General features: G+C 43.6%; 1 protein-coding gene across 1 annotated transcript in view; it reads right to left on the reverse strand.

The window, feature by feature from the left end:
* The window catches only part of LOC139408833 (tetratricopeptide repeat protein 28-like), a 92,155-nt gene that overhangs the window by 34,426 nt on the left and 40,663 nt on the right, over positions 1-17,066 (reverse strand). Inside the window, exon 3 of the mRNA XM_071153199.1 lies at positions 5,984-6,131. Within this exon, the coding sequence (XP_071009300.1) occupies positions 5,984-6,131 (148 nt within the window). The remainder of the gene's footprint in view (positions 1-5,983; positions 6,132-17,066) is intronic.

Below are 17,066 nucleotides of genomic sequence, written 5' to 3' on the forward strand. Positions count from 1 at the left end.
CCAACTCCTGGACAGTCTGTGGTGCAACGTGGCGTTGGTGGATGGAGCGAGACATGATGTCCCAGATGTGCTCAATTGGATTCAGGTCTGGGGAACGGGCGGACCAGTCCATAGCATCAATGCCTTCCTCTTGCAGGAACTGCTGACACACTCCAGCCACATGAGGTCTAGCATTGACTTGCATTAGGAGGAACCCAGGGCCAACCGCACCAGCATATGGTCTCACAAGGGGTCTGAGGATCTCATCTCGGTACCTAATGGCAGTCAGGCTACCTCTGGCGAGCACATGGAAGGCTGTGCGGCCCCCCAAAGAAATGCCACCCCACACCATGACTGACCCACCGCCAAACCGGTCATGCTGGAGGATGTTGCAGGCAGCAGAACGTTCTCCACGGTGTCTCTAGACTCTGTCATGCCTGTCACATGTGCTCAGTGTGAACCTGCTTTAATCTGTGAAGAGCACAGGGCGCCAGTGGCGAATTTGCCAATCTTGGTGTTCTCTGGCAAATGCCAAACGTCCTGCACGGTTTTGGGCTGTAAAGCACAACCCCCACCTGTGGACGTCGGGCCCTCATACCACCCTCATGGAGTCTGTTTCTGACCATTTGAGCAGACACATGCACATTTGTGGCCTGCTGGAGGTAATTTTGCAGGGCTCTGGCAGTGCTCCTCCTGCTCCTCCTTGCACAAAGGCGGAGGTAGCGGGCCTGCTGCTGGGTTGTTGCCCTCCTACGGCCTCCTCCACGTCTCCTGATGTACTGGCCTGTCTCCTGGTAGCGCCTCCATGCTCTGGACACTACGCTGACAGACACAGCAAACCTTCTTGCCACAGCTCGCATTGATGTGCCATCCTGGATGAGCTGCACTACCTGAGCCACTTGTGTGGGTTGTAGACTCCGTCTCATGCTACCACTAGAGTGAAAGCCCCGCCAGCATTCAAAAGTGACCAAAACATCAGCAAGGAAGCATAGGAACTGAGAAGTGGTCTGTGGTCACCACCTGCAGAACCACTCCTTTATTGGGGTTGTCTTGCTAATTGCCTATAATTTCCACCTGTTGTCTATTCCATTTGCACAACAGCATGTGAAATGTATTGTCAATCAGTGTTGCTTCCTAAGTGGACAGTTTGATTTCACAGAAGTGTGAAATTGTGTTGTTTAGGTGTTCCCTTTATTTTTTTGAGCAGTGTTTAATAAATGTATAAAATGACTAACTATAAGATTTCACCTTCCTTAACTGTAAAATACATATTTGTATATTTAGTGCTAGAGAATACGTGCATATTTTCTAAAGGTCTTTCTTGAACAAAACGTCTGCCCCATAGCTGTGAACATCTCAGTGCTATAGATTGGCTTCCTGAACTCGTTAGGAAATCACCTTTCATCTCATATTAATCTTGGCCGTCTATGACAAACAGTGTTTTTGTTGAACATTTATGAATAATTTTACATTATTGGCTATAAATCGATCTCTGTGATGTAGTGACTGTGATGTAGGGTTCAGCCAGGAGTTGATGGACAGTCAGAAGAGCGAATTAACTGGTGCGTGGCACATCCCAGCTTCAAGTGGTGTCAGATTTCACCTCCTACTTCACAGAGGCAGAAGAGACATACCCAGTGTTTAATTTGTAAATCAGGAGGTCCTGGAACATATAGTGAGTGTGAGAGGGGGGTTATCTGGGGGGCTCATGAGAAAAAAAAGTGACAAACACAAGGTAGCACAGCAGACGGAGTAAACAGCCAAGTAGCCTACTATCTATGGTGGTGTAACAGACAGCGCTCTCCAAGGTGCTGATTACGTCACTGCAAAACACCCACCAAAAGTAGGCTATAGCCTATAGCATGCCCACATACTCGAGTATAGCTGTGGGGCTTACAAGTCTGAATTTCTTATAAGCCTAATTTTCAAGACATCAATGTACAGTGACATTTTTAGACGTCACAACAGAACACCTTCCATATGCATATGCACACATACTATATGCATATGCACACATACTATATGCATATGCACACATACTATATGCATATGCACACATACTATATGCATATGCACACATACTATATGCATATGCACACATATTATATGCATTTGCACACATACTATATGCATATGCACACATGGGCAGTGCTTAATTTGAGATGGATCCTGGCACCTCTCAGTTTTGACTTAGTTCGCTCTGGCACCTATTTGAGCGCTTCCAGTGCCTCTCGCGGCATGATTTATTAATTGTTTCACTGTTTGCACTGTAAACATTCTAATAAAACCAATCAGAGTTAAATCAAGTTGCTTCCTTGTTATTCTCCCGTCCCCCCAGAAAAAATATGACATAAAATTGTGGGGATCCTTCTGTGTAATCATCTTATCCTGCCACACTGTTTCCAGACCTGCTCTCTCATTTGTATATAGAGGTTATGGGGAAGGCCGGTGGGGTAAGTAACTGATCTTGGCACAGGTCTTGTCTTGCTAGTGGTGGTCAGCTAGTGAAGAGGTCCCTTATACTCTTGTGTCCGTGAGAATCAGGGCTACCACTCAATGCAAGCCAATTTAATCTATGGTGTCCACATTTTGATTTATAAATATCGGTCGGAACCGGTACTAGAACCACACAGGTCCTCAAAACAGTGGACTTCACATCTAAGAGGTTTTAAGGACACTATAACAACATGGAAGAAAATTAAATGGATTCTACAAGAACCAATATCACTCCCTAAAAACACACCCCTATGGAACAATCCTTGGATAGCTGTTCAGAATTCACTGATAAATTGGCTTTCATGGAAGACTAAAGGCATAGAAACCTTTAATGACGCGGTAATAGGAAATACAATTATTTCCATGACAGAATTAAAAAGCTATTTGGACCGACCAATGTAGACATTTTCAAATACAGTGGGGCAAAAAAGTATTTAGTCAGCCACCAATTGTGCAAGTTCTCCTACTTAAAAAGATGAGAGAGGCCTGCAATTTTGATCATAGGTACACTTCAACTATGACAGACAAAATGAGAAAAAGAAAATCCAGAAAATCACATTGTAGGATTTTTAATGAATTTATTTGCAAATTATGGTGGAAAATAAGTATTTGGTCACCTACAAACAAGCAAGATTTCTGGCTCTCACAGACCTGTAACTTCTTCTTTAAGACGCTCCTCTGTCCTCCACTCGTTACCTGTATTAATGGCACCTGTTTGAACTTGTTATCAGTATAAAAGACACCTGTCCACAACCTCAAACAGTCACACTCCAAACTCCACTATGGCCAAAACCAAAGAGCTGTCAAAGGACACCAGACACAAAATTGTAGACCTGCACCAGGCTGGGAAGACTGAATCTGCAATAGGTAAGCAGCTTGGTTTGAAGAAATCAACTGTGGGAGCAATTATTAGGAAATGGAAGACATACAAGACCACTGATAATCTCCCTCGATCTGGGGCTCCACGCAAGATCTCACCCCGTGGGGTCAAAATTAACACAAGAACGGTGAGCAAAAATCCCAGAACCACACGGGGGGACCTAGTGAATGACCTGCAGAGAGCTGGGACCAAAGTAACAAAGCCTACCATCAGTAACACACTACGCCGCCAGGGACTCAAATCCTGCAGGGCCAGACGTGTCCCCATGCTTAAGCCAGTACATGTCCAGGCCCGTCTGAAGTTTGCTAGAGAGCATTTGGATGATCCAGAAGAAGATTGGGAGAATGTCATATGGTCAGATGAAACCAAAATATAACTTTTTGGTAAAAACTCAACTCGTCGTGTTTGGAGGACAAAGAATGCTGAGTTGCATCCAAAGAACACCATACCTACTGTGAAGCATGGGGGTGGAAACATCATGCTTTGGGGCTGTTTTTCTGCAAAGGGACCAGGACGACTGATCCGTGTAAAGGAAATAATGAATGGGGCCATGTATCGTGAGATTTTGAGTGAAAACCTCCTTCCATCAGCAAGGGCATTGAAACGTGGCTGGGTCTTTCAGCATGACAATGATCCCAAACACACCGCCCAGGCAACGAAGGAGTGGCTTCGTAAGAAGCATTTCAAGGTCCTGGAGTGGCCTAGCCAGTCTCCAGATCTCAACCCCATAGAAAATCTTTGGAGGGAGTTGAAAGTCCGTGTTGCCCAGCAACAGCCCCAAAACATCACTGCTCTAGAGGAGATCTGCATGGAGGAATGGGCCAAAATACCAGCAACAGTGTGTGAAAACCTTGTGAAGACTTACAGAAAATGTTTAACCTCTGTCATTGCCAACAAAGGGAATATAACAAAGTATTGAGATAAACTTTTGTTATTGACCAAATACTTATTTTCCACCATCATTTGCAAATAAATTCATAAAAAATCCTACAATGTGATTTTCTGGAATTTTTTTCTCTCATTTTGTCTGTCATAGTTGAAGTGTACCTATGATGAAAATTACAGGCCTCTCTCATCTTTTTAAGTGGGAGAACTTGCACAATTGGTGGCTGACTAAATACTTTTTTGCTCCACTGTATATGCAACTTAAAAGTTTTACGTCATCAAATTTCGACCTGAAAGCTTTTGGACATCGGAGCAATGCCGAGGGAATCCTATTTGAGTCAGAAACAGATACTCATATGATAGGTAAGATATACAAAACCTTGCAGAGATCTCTTAGTAAAAAATATGAACTATTGGAACCAAGCCTTAAAAATAACTGTTATGCAGTAGGCACAAGATGGAGAGAGTGTTGGAACATAACAATGGCGTACTGTATATAGAGAGGGAGTAATCAGGGAAGTGATATGGTCCAAGTGTACCTGATGATGAGGCGCAGGTGTGCATAATGAAGTGTTGTCAGGACCTGTGGTTAGTAAACTGGCGACGTCGAACGCCGGAGAGGAGGAGCAGGGGTTGACGTGACAACAGTTAACGAAAATCACCCTGATTACTCTCCCTTTATTCATCCCTCAGTAGCCTCAGTCTTCAAGCAGTATTGGTTTTGTTTACGTTCAGTACGCTACTCCTGTGTTGTTTATCTTCATGTTTCTCATTATCAAACTCACCTTCTGCACCTGCTTCCTGACTCAGTGCGTATACGTTATAGTACGCTTGATCCAGTATAAACTAAGGTAGATCATTTATTATGTAAGAGACAAAATGCATAAATTCTACAGCACAATGGCACAGTAATTTCTTAAGTGTAAAACTAATAAGACTCAATAACGCATGACTTCTGGGAGTGATATAAAGTCCAAAAGTTATGGGCAGAGTTAGAAAGCTGGCTATCAGAAGTTTTACTTATATTGAAGAAGTTATTACTTAATTACTGGAAGTAAAACGATACCCCAACGTTAAGAGAATGGAAGAAACAATTGCGTTATTGTTTAAATATTGAAAAGAATCTGGCTACAGACAGAAACAACGTAACACAATTTGAAGTCATATGAGGTAGAGTATTACAAGCATTAGAAACAACATTGGATGTGGAGATGGTGGGAACATGTGGGTCTGAGCAAGTGTGATGTCATTCATGTTTGTGGAAATGCATGATTTTGTCTATGTATTTTGTTTATGATTATTTATCTATTTTCCCTTCTTTTATCCTACCTTTTATCCTTCCTTCCTCATACATCTCTCTCTCTTTCTACCATCTCTCCTTCTGTCTTTTCTCTTGGGGGCTTTGACACCTCCACGTGTTAGCCCGGGGGTACTGGGTATATAAAGAAATGATGGATTGTGGGTAAATGAAGGGATGATGCCCACTAAAGGAATGATAATTCAGTCTGATGGAAGCTCCTCCATCTGATTCAGTTTCTTAAACACCCATGCTGTGTGTGTCTGTGTTTCTCTCACTAATATAAAGTGAAGCCGTCTGAGTCAGTATGATGTCTCAAGAAGCAGCTTTAATTACACTATATCTTAGCTGAAAGCACATATTATGACCCTGAGTAAAACACACACACACACAAATCCACATACACACTCACGCGTAACACAAACATGCAAAGACACACATCGCACCTCGTAGTGGGGACTTCATGGCAGCCTCAACCATGCCCACCAGTAGTTGGAGACTCTTGGGGTCCTGCGCTAGACCAGAGGCAAACGCTGCCAGGGCGTCGGCATGGCGACCAAGGTACTGCAGGGCCACACCCTGACGGAAGTATGCCTGATGGAGGGAGAAAGGGAGAAGGAGAAGAGGGAGAAGAAGTTAGGGAGAAGGAGAGGGGAAGAGAGAGAAGAAGTTAGGGAGAAAGAGAGGGGAAGAGAGAGAAGAAGTTAGGGAGAAAGAGAGGGGAAGAGGGAGAAGAAGTTAGGGGGAAAGAGAGGGGAAGAGGGAGAAGAAGTTAGGGGGAAAGAGAGGGGAAGAGGGAGAAGAAGTTAGGGGGAAAGAGAGGGGAAGAGGGAGAAGAAGTTAGGGGGAAAGAGAGGGGAAGAGGGAGAAGAAGTTAGGGAGAAAGAGAGGGGAAGAGGGAGAAGAAGTTAGGGAGAAAGAGAGGGGAAGAGGGAGAAGAAGTTAGGGAGAAAGAGAGGAGAAGAGGGAGAAGAAGTTAGGGAGAAAGAGAGGAGAAGAGGGAGAAGAAGTTAGGGAGAAAGAGAGGAGAAGAGAGAGAAGAAGTTAGGGAGAAAGAGAGGGGAAGAGGGAGAAGAAGTTAGGGAGAAAGAGAGGGGAAGAGAGAGAAGAAGTTAGGGAGAAAGAGAGGAGAAGAGGGAGAAGAAGTTAGGGAGAAAGAGAGGGGAAGAGGGAGAAGAAGTTAGGGAGAAAGAGAGGAGAAGAGAGAGAAGAAGTTAGGGAGAAAGAGAGGGGAAGAGGGAGAAGAAGTTAGGGGGAAAGAGAGGGGAAGAGGGAGAAGAAGTTAGGGAGAAAGAGAGGGGAAGAGGGAGAAGAAGTTAGGGAGAAAGAGAGGGGAAGAGGGAGAAGAAGTTAGGGGGAAAGAGAGGGGAAGAGGGAGAAGAAGTTAGGGGGAAAGACAGGGGAAGAGGGAGAAGAAGTTAGGGAGAAGGAGAGGGGAAGAGGGAGAAGAAGTTAGGGAGAAGGAGAGGGAAATATTAGATATACTGGACATTCAATAGCTAGTCATCCTCTCATTTTGAGCTCTCATTTGGTAAAATAGATTGTACATGTATTAAACTATTTTTGTATGCATAAAAATAAATAACTAATCAAATGTATATTTTAACAAGATTGTAATAGTTATAATAATACTGTTGAGAGAAAGGAGATCACAGGAAACAATTAGCACTGCAGGACTACTGCTACTGTGTGTGTGTGTGTGTGTGTGTGTGTGTGTGTGTGTGTGTGTGTGTGTGTGTGTGTGTGTGTGTGTGTGTGTGTGTGTGTGTGTGTGTGTGTGTGTGTGTGTGTGTGTATATGAATGCATCAGTGTATACTCAAAACGGCCCACCAATACTATAACGTATCAAATTCACAAAATCAGACAGACTCTTTCTGACAGCAGGTAGAGTCTGGATCCCTCCTCCCTCCCCCTCCGATCTGTCAGTAAGTCTATTAGCATGTCTGGCAGCTCCCCCAGAACCCCATGAACCACTACTTCCGTATGTGACATAGCTATATCCCCTCTACCCCACAAGCCCACCTGCTGGAGGGACAGTTCAGGTAGAAGCAGACTGTTGCCGGGGTCCATCAGATTCATACCAGACCTGCAAGGAGATGTGTGTGTGTGTGTGTGTGTGTGTGTGTGTGTGTGTGTGTGTGTGTGTGTGTGTGTGTGTGTGTGTGTGTGCGTGCGCAGAGGATGCGCGCTGGATGAACAAGATGCTTCAATTACCGCTCCCATTAATCAAGAACAGATGGCAACGCAATAGAGACAGAGAGAGAGAGAGAGGGAGAGAAGGATGTGAGAGAGGGAGGGGGGAAACCGGGAGAGAAGATGTGAGAGAAAGGGGAAGAAAGAGAGGGAGGCAAGGGGAGAGAGAGGTGGGAGAGAGGGAAAGCATGAGAGAAAATGAATAAGAGAAAGAGAGGAGATAAGAAAGAGCATGCAGCGCAGACAGACGACAGGTTGATGTGTGTGAGACAGGGACTGTGCGTCAGCTGGGAGACACAACACTGGTACATGGTGCATAACGTAATATCTACCACAACTCACCGTCTTACTGCTTCACCACACCAATACATCTCCCCATTACCTTAGTGCAGTAAAACGACACAGTGTATTGAAACCAATTGCAGCTGAGACCAACATAGAGTTACTCACAGTCTGAGAATGAATGACTGTGTATACTGTGTTAGCATTAGAGACAAATAACAACAACAAGCATTGGAATACACTGAGTGATTCATACGATGATTAAATGTGAATAAATCATAGGAGAAGACCAATGAGTGGACTAACACAGTACAGATGGAGTCAAATATATTGGCACCCTTCCACAATTCACTGTTTCTGTGTTCACAAATGTATTTGTTTGATTTACAACTGCTCATCTAAAACATCTAAACTGAAATTCTGAAATTCAGATTTTTTACTTCAAAGTCAAAAATAGCCTCTTGTTTGAGATCAAATGTTTCATATGAGGCGACACAACAAAATGTCACCTGTTATTTTAGGATATTTTCATACATATCTGTTTTTCGTTCAGATCCCTTGATTTTTTCCACATTTTGTTACGGTACAGCCTTATTCTAAAATGTATTAAATACAAAAATCTGCACACAATACCCCATAATGACAAAGCAAAAAACAAACAACAAAAAAAACAGTAAAACATCCTTAGACCATTCATGTGTGGGGTTGCTTGTCAGTCAAGGGAGTGGGCTCACTCACAATTTTGCCTAAGAACACTGCATGAATAAAGAATGGTACCAACACATCCTCCGAGAGCAACTTCTCCCAACCATCCAGGAACAGTTTAGTGATGAACAATGCCTTTTCCAGCATGATGGAGCACCTTGCCATAAGGCAAAAGTCGGGGAACGAAACATCGATATTTTGGGTCCATGGCCAGGAAACTCCCCAGACCTTAGTCCTATTGAGAACTTGTGGTCAATCCTCAAGAGGCGTGTGGACAAACAAAACCCCACAAATTCTGACAAACTTCAAGTATTGATTATGCAAGAATGGGCTGCCATCAGTCAGGAAGTGGCCCAGAAGTTAAATGACAGCATGCCAGGGCAGATTGCAGAGGTCTTGAAAAAGAAGGGTCAACACTGCAAATATTAACTCTTTGCATCTACTTCATGTAATTGTCAATAAAAGCCTTTGACACTTATGAAATGTTTGTAATTATACTTCAGTATTCCATAGTAACACCTGACCAAAATATCTAAAGACACTGAAGCAGCAAACTTTGTGGAAATTAATATTTGTGTCATTTGCCAGCTGTGCCATCAGAGTCCCTGGGTTCGCGCCCAGGCTCTGTCGTAACCGGCCGCGACCGGGAGGTCCGTGGGGCGACGCACAATTGGCCTAGCGTCGCCCGGGTTAGGGAGGGCTTGGTCGGTAGGGGTGTCCTTGTCTCATCGCGCACCAGCGACTCCTGTGGCGGGCTGGGCGCAGTGTACGCTAACCAAGGTGGCCAGGTGCACGGTGTTTCCTCCGGCGCATTGGTGCGGCTGGCTTCCGGGTTGGATGTGCGCTGTGTTAAGAAGCAGTGCGGCTTGGTTGGGTTGTGTATCGGAGGACGCATGACTTTCAACCTTCGTCTCTCCCGAGCCCGTACGGGAGTTGTAGCGATGAGACAAGATAGTAGCTACTACAACAATTGGATACCACGAAATTGGGGAGAAAAAGGGGTAAAAAAAAAATAATAAAAAAAAAATAATAATAATATTTGTGTCATTCTCAAAACTTTTGGCCACGACTGTACAGCTGTGCCAAGCTTGCAGCATCATACCCAAGAAGACCCGAGGCTGTAATCAATGCCAAAGGTGATTTGATAAAGTACTGAGTAAAGAGTCTGAATACTTATGTAAATGTGATATTTCAGGTTTTGATTTTTACAAAATTTGCTAAAATTTAGAAAAACCTGTTTTTGCTTTGTCATTATGGGGTATTGTGTGTACTGTGGGAGAGAGGGAGAGAGACGGGCACCAGTTAAGAGAAAGAAGGAAGACCGAGCAAAACCGAAGTTATTTCTTTGATATATTTATTTTCTGACTTAGTAAAGTTGTTTTTGCGGACTAAAGCCTCCCTGTCTCTGTGTCAATCTCTGCACGCTCAACCCAACACCCCACGGTTTACCACAGTACATACAAAAACTATTTAACTTCTTATGGCTGCAGGGGCAGTATTGAGTAGCTTGGATGAAATGTGCCCAGAGGTGCCCAACTGCTCCTCAGTCCCAGTTGCTAATATATGCATATTATTCAGTATTGGATATTGGATAGAAAACACTCTGAAGATTCTAAAACTGTTTGAATGATGTCTGTGAGTATAACAGAACTCATATGGCAGGCAAAAACCTGAGAAGAAATCCAGACAGGAAGTGGGAAATCTGAGGTTGGTCGATTTTCAACCCAGCCCCTATTGAATACACAGTGGGATATGGATAAAGTTGCACTTCCTAGGGCTTCCACTAGATGTCAACCATCTTTAGAAACTTGAATGAGGCTTCTACTGTGTTGTGGAGCCGGATGGGAGCTCTTTGAGTCAGTGGTCTGGCAGAGAGCCAGGTCCTGGTCACGCGCATTTCACATGATAGCGACCTGCATTCCATGGCTTCTCTACAGACATAGGAATTCTCCGGTTGGAACTTTATTGAAGCTTTATGATAACAACATCCTAAAGATTGATTCTATACTTAGTTTGACAAGTTTCGTCGATCTGTAATATAACTTTTTGAAGTTTTCGTCTGATGTTCGGCTGGACCTGCACGAGCATTTGGATTTGTGTACTAAACGCGCTAACAAAAGTAGCTACTCGGACATAAATGATGGACATTATCGAACAAATCAAGCATTTATTGTGGAACTAGAATTCCAGGGAGTATATTCTGATGAAGATCGTCAAAGGTAAGGGAATATTTATAATGTGATTTCTGATTTCTGTTGACTCCCACATGGCGGATAATTGTATTTATTTTCTGAGCGCCGTCTCAGATTATTGCATGGTTTGCTTTTTCCTGAAATGTTTTTTTGAAATCTGACACAGTGGTTGCATTAAGGAGAGGTATATCTATATTTCCATGTCTAACAATTGTATTTATCAACATTTACAATGAGTATTTCTGTAAAATGATGTGGCTCTCTGCAATTTTTTACATATTTTTAAATGTATCCGTTATTTTACCAGGTAAGTTGACTGAGAACACGTTCTCATTTGCAGCAACGACCTGGGGAATAGTTACATGGGAGAGGAGGGGGATGAATGAGCCAATTGTAAACTGGGGATTATTAGGTGACCGTGATGGTTTGAGGGCCAGATTGGGAATTTAGCCAGGACACCGGGGTTAACACCCCTACTCTTACGATAAGTGCCATGGGATCTTTAATGACCTCAGAGAGTTAGGACACCCATTTAACGTCCCATCCGAAAGACGGCACCCTACACAGGGCAGTGTCCCCAATCACCGCAATATCACCAGATGTTTTTGGAACTAGTGAACGTAACGCGACAATGTATACTGAGATTTTTTTAAATATAAATATGAACTTTATCAAACAAAACATACATGTATTGTGTAACATGAACCCCTCTCTTTGGCTGGAAAAATGGCTGAATTTTTCTGTGAGTTGGTGGTGACCTAACATAATCGTTTGCGGTGCTTTCGCTGTAAAGCCTATTTGAAATCGGACACTGTGGTGGGATTAACAACAAGGTTACCTATAAAACAGTATAAAATCCATGTATGTTTGAGGAATTTTAATTATGAGATTTCTGTTGTTTTGAATTTGGCGCCCTGCACTTTCACTGGCTGCAGCCCTAAGAAGTTTTTTTTATCAATTTTAAAATAAGGCTGTAATGTCACCAAATGTGGAAAAAGTCAAGGGTTCTGAATACTTTCCGAATGCACTGTATCTACCCCCCCCCATGAGTATTTGGACAAAATGTACTTCTAGTGTATTAACATTTAGTATTTGGTCCCATATTCCCAGCACACAATGCCTATATCAAGCTTGTGACTCTACACAGTTGTTGAATGCATGTGCAGCTTGTTTTGGTTGTGTTTTGGATTATTAGATGCAAAGTTTGGTAGGATGATGGCACCAACCATCTTTCTGTTACCAATCTCTACATCTGTATTGTTGTTCAAGTAAATGTGTTCCTGTGGAAATGGATAAAAGTAGTCATTGTGCATAGAGTTATGTAATTGATCTCACTTGTGGTAAGTTGCAGGTGCCTACAAGATAAAAAAACAAATCGCCATTCAACCAGTTTTGAAAAGAGAAAAAAAAGAAACATTCTTCTCCATTTTAAAGTGCAAGGGTGCCAATATATGTGTGAGTGTGTTCTCCCTTCAAACTACAGATACAGGTCACACACACAGACACACACATTTGTTTTACTATCCTTGTGGGGACCCCAAAAATGCATTCCCATTCAAAATCCTATTTTCCCTAACATTAACCTTAACCCCAAACCCCAAACCCTAAAACTAAACCTACCCCTAACCCTAAAATAGCCTTTTTCCTTGTGTTGACCGGTGAAATGTCCCCACTTGTCCAAGGTTCTCTTGTTTGACTATCATTGTGAGGACTTCTGGTACCACAGAGAAACAAAGACACACACATATAAACTTTCATGCTTTGATTGACAGTCTAATTACCAGTGTAACAGAGCCAGCCCTGCTGCTGACAGGATCAGAAGGCTGTGTGTGTTTGAGGGGAGCAGGGAATGCCAGTAGTGTATTATGCGTCTGAGAGAAGGAGGGGAATGAGACGGGCTATCAGGACAGAGAAAATAAGAGAATTGCTTTGGGTCACATGGGGAATAAACGAGTGTGTGTGTCAAATAAGTGGCCTTATTTTCCACCATAATTTGCAAATAAATTCATTAAAAATCCTACAATGTGATTTTCTGGATTTTTTTCTTCTCATTTTGTCTGTCATAGTTGAAGTGTACCTATGATGAAAATTACAGGCTTCTCTCATCTTTTTAAGTGGGAGAACTTGCACAATTGGTGGCTGACTAAATACTTTTTTGCCCCACTGTATGTATTTGGACAGAGAAGCTAACATTTTAAATGTGGCTCTATACTCTAGCATTTTGGATTTGATATCAAATGTTTCATATGAGGTGACAATACACAAAGCACTTTATATATCTATCCCCCCCCCCCTCCTTTGAAGAAGTTATGAGTATTTGGACAAAATTAACTTATAGTGTATTAAAGTAGTCAAAAGTTTAGTATTTGGTCCCATATTCCCAGCGCACAATGACTACATCAAGCTTGTGACTTTACACACTTGTTGGGTGCATGTGCAGCTTGTTTTGGTTGTGTTTTGGATTATTAGATGCAAAGATTGATAGAATGATGACACCAACAGCACAAACCATCATTCTATTACCAATCTTTGCATCTGCATAGAGTTATGTAATTGATCTCACCTGTGGTAAGTTGCAGGTGCGTACAAATCCCCATAATTTGCGTGAAGAAAAGAGAGAAAAGGGGGGGGGGAGTCAGGCTGCCTTCTGAGAATTTGTAGGCAAGCGAGTAAACCTCCACTGCCATCCGTTCTATTGGCCAAAGTGCAATCATTGGAAAATAAAATCAATGACCTACGATCAAGATTTTCCTACCAACGAGGCATTAAAACTGTAATATCTTATGTTTCACCGAGTCGTGGCTGAATGACGACACGGATAATATAGAGCTGGCGGGATTTTCCATGCACCGGCAAAACAGAGACGCTACGTCTGGTAAGATGAGGGGTGGGGGTGTGTGTCTATTTGTCAATAAGAACTGGTGCGTGATGTCTAATATCAAAGAGTACCTTATAATAAAAGGTAGACCACACTATCTACCAAAAGAGATCTCATCTATATTATTCGTAGCTATCCATTTATCTAATCAAATCAAATTTTATTTGTCACATACACATGGTTAGCAGATGTTAATGCGAGTGTAGCGAAATGCTTGTGCTTCTAGTTCCGACAATGCAGTAATAACCAACGAGTAATCTAATCTAACAATTCCACAACTACTACCTTATACACACAAGTGTAAAGGGATAAAGAATATGTACATAAAGATATATGAATGAGTGATTGTACAGAACGGCATAGGCAAGATGCAGTAGATGGTATCGAGTACCGTATATACATATGAGATGAGTAATGTAGGGTATGTAAACCTTATATTAAGTAGCATTGTTTAAAGTGGCTAGTGATCAATTTTTCCCATCAATTTCCATTATTAAAGTGGCTGGAGTTGAGTCAGTATGTTGGCAGCAGCCACTCAATGTTAGTGGTGGCTGTTTAACAGTCTGATGGCCTTGAGATAGAAGCTGTTTTTCAGTCTCTCGGTGCCTGCTTTGTTGCACCTGTACTGACCTCGCCTTCTGGATAATAGCGGGGTGAACAGGCAGTGGCTCAGGTGGTTGTTGTCCTTGATGATCTTTATGGCCTTCCTGTGACATCGGGTGGTGTAGGTGTCCTGGAGGGACGGTAGTTTTCCCCCGGTGATGCGTTGTGCAGACCTCACTACCCTCTGGAGAGCCTTACGATTGTGGGTGGATCAGTTGCCGTACCAGGCGGTGAAACAGCCCGACAGGATGCTCTCGATTGTGCATCTGTAGAAGTTTGTGAGTGCTTTTGGTGACAAGCCGAATTTCTTCAGCCTCCTGAGGTTGAAGGTTCACAACGCTTTCTGTGCAGGTGGACCAATTCAGTTTGTCCGTGATGATTCCTGCTTACAAGCAAAAACTAAAGCAGGAAGTACCAGTGACTCGCTTAATATGAAAGTGGTTAGATGATGCGGATGCTACGCTACAGGATTGTTTTGCAAGCACAGACTGGAATATGTTCAAGAGATTCATCCAATGGCATTGAGGAGTATACCACCTCAGTCATCGGCTTCATCAATAAGTGCATTGACGACGTCGTCCCCACAGTGACCGTACGTACGTACATATCCCAGCGGGACACTAATCTTGACGCTTATAAGAAATCCCGCTATGCCCTCAGAAGAACAATCAAACTAGCAAAGCGTCAACACAGGATTAAGATTGAATCCTACTACATCTGGTCTGATGCTGATCGGATGTGTCAGGGCTTGAAAACTTTTACGGACAACAAAGGGAAACCCAGACGCGAGCTGCCCAGTGACGCGAGCCTACCAGACTTGTTAAATGCCTTTTATGCTCTCTTTGAGGCAAGCAACTCTGAAGCATGCATGAGAGCACCAGCTGTGTGATAACGCTCACGGTAGCCGATGTGAGCAAGACTTAAAAGGACAACATTCACAAAGCCTTGGGGGCCGACGTATTACCAGGACGTGTACTCAAAGCATGGGCGGACCAAGCGTCTTCACTGACATTTTCAACCTCTCCCTGACCGAGCTTGTAATACCTACATGTTTCAAGCAGACCACCATAGTCCTTGTGCCCAAGGAAGTGAAGGTAACCTGCCTAAATGATTACCGCCCAGTAGCACTCATGTCGGTAGCCATGAAGTGCTTTGGAAGACTGATCATGGCTCACATCAACAGCATCCTCCCGGATACCCTAGACCACTCCAATTTGCATACCGCCCCAACATATCCACAGATGACGCAATCTCAATCGCACTCCACACTGCCCTTTCCCACCTGGACAAAAGGAACACCTATGTGAGAATGCTGTTTATTGACTACAGCTCAGCGTTCAACACCACGGTGCCCACGAAGCTCATCACGAAGCTAAGGACCCTGGGACTAAATACCTCCCTATGCAACTGGACCCTGGACTTCCTGACGGACCGCCACCATGTGGTAAGGGTAGGCAACAACACGTCTGCCACGCTAATCCTCAATACTGGGGCCCCTCAGGGGTGTGTATTTAGTCCCCTCCTGTACTCCCTGCTCACCCACGACTGCGTGGCCAAACACGACTCCAACACTATTATTAAGTTTGCAGATGACACGACATTGGTAGGCCTGATCACTGACAACAATGAAACAGCCTATAGGGAGGAGGTCAGAGACCTGGCAGTGTGGTGACAGGACAACAACCTCTTCCTCAATGTGAGCAAGACAAAGGAGCTGATTGTGGACTACAGGAAAAGGCAGGCCAAACAGGCCCACATTAACATCGACGGGCTGTAGTGGAGCGGGTCGAGAGTTTCAAGTTCCTTGGTGTCCACATCATCAACAAACTATCATGGCCCAAACACACGCAGACAGTCATGAAGAGGGCATGACACCTTTTCCCCCTCAGGAGACTGAAATGATTTGGCATGGGTCCTCAGATCCTGAAAAAGTCCTACAGCTGCACCATCGAGAGCATCCTGACCAGTTGCATCACCAACTGGTATGGCAACTGCTTGGCATCTGACTGTAAGGAGTTACAGAGGGTAGTGCGTACAGCCCAGTACATCAATGGGGACAAGCTTCCTGCCATCCAGGACCTATATAATAGGTGGTGTCAGAGGAAAACTAAAAAAATGGTCAAAGACTCCAGTCACCCACTTCATAGACTGTTTTCTCTGCTACCGCACGTCAAGCAGTACCGGAGTGCCAAGTCTAAGACCAAAAGGCTTCTACCCCCAAGCCATAAGACTGCTGAACAATTAATCAAAATGCCACCCGACTATTTACATTGACACCCCCCCCCCCCCCCCTCCAATTGTTTGGTACACTGCTGCTATTCGCTGTTTATTATCTATGCATAGTCACTTCACCACTACCTCCATGTACAAATTACCTCGACAAACCTGTACCCCCGCACTTTGACTCGGTACCGGTACTCCCTGTATATAGCCTCGTTATTGTTATTTTATTGTGTTACATTTCATTATTTGTTACTTTAGTTTATTTGGTAAATATTTTCTTAACTTTTTCTTGAACTGCACTGTTGGTTAAGGGCTTGTGCGTAAGCATTTCACAGTAAGGTCTACACACGTTTTATTTGATTTGACCAATATATTTGACCGCATCGGTAACTGCCCCGAGTGTGATCTCCCTAGAGCCCGACCGATTAATCGGCATGTTTTCATAACAATCG

The sequence above is a fragment of the Oncorhynchus clarkii genome, chromosome 5, assembly GCF_045791955.1.
Source record: "Oncorhynchus clarkii lewisi isolate Uvic-CL-2024 chromosome 5, UVic_Ocla_1.0, whole genome shotgun sequence".
NCBI classification, from domain to species: domain Eukaryota; kingdom Metazoa; phylum Chordata; class Actinopteri; order Salmoniformes; family Salmonidae; genus Oncorhynchus; species Oncorhynchus clarkii.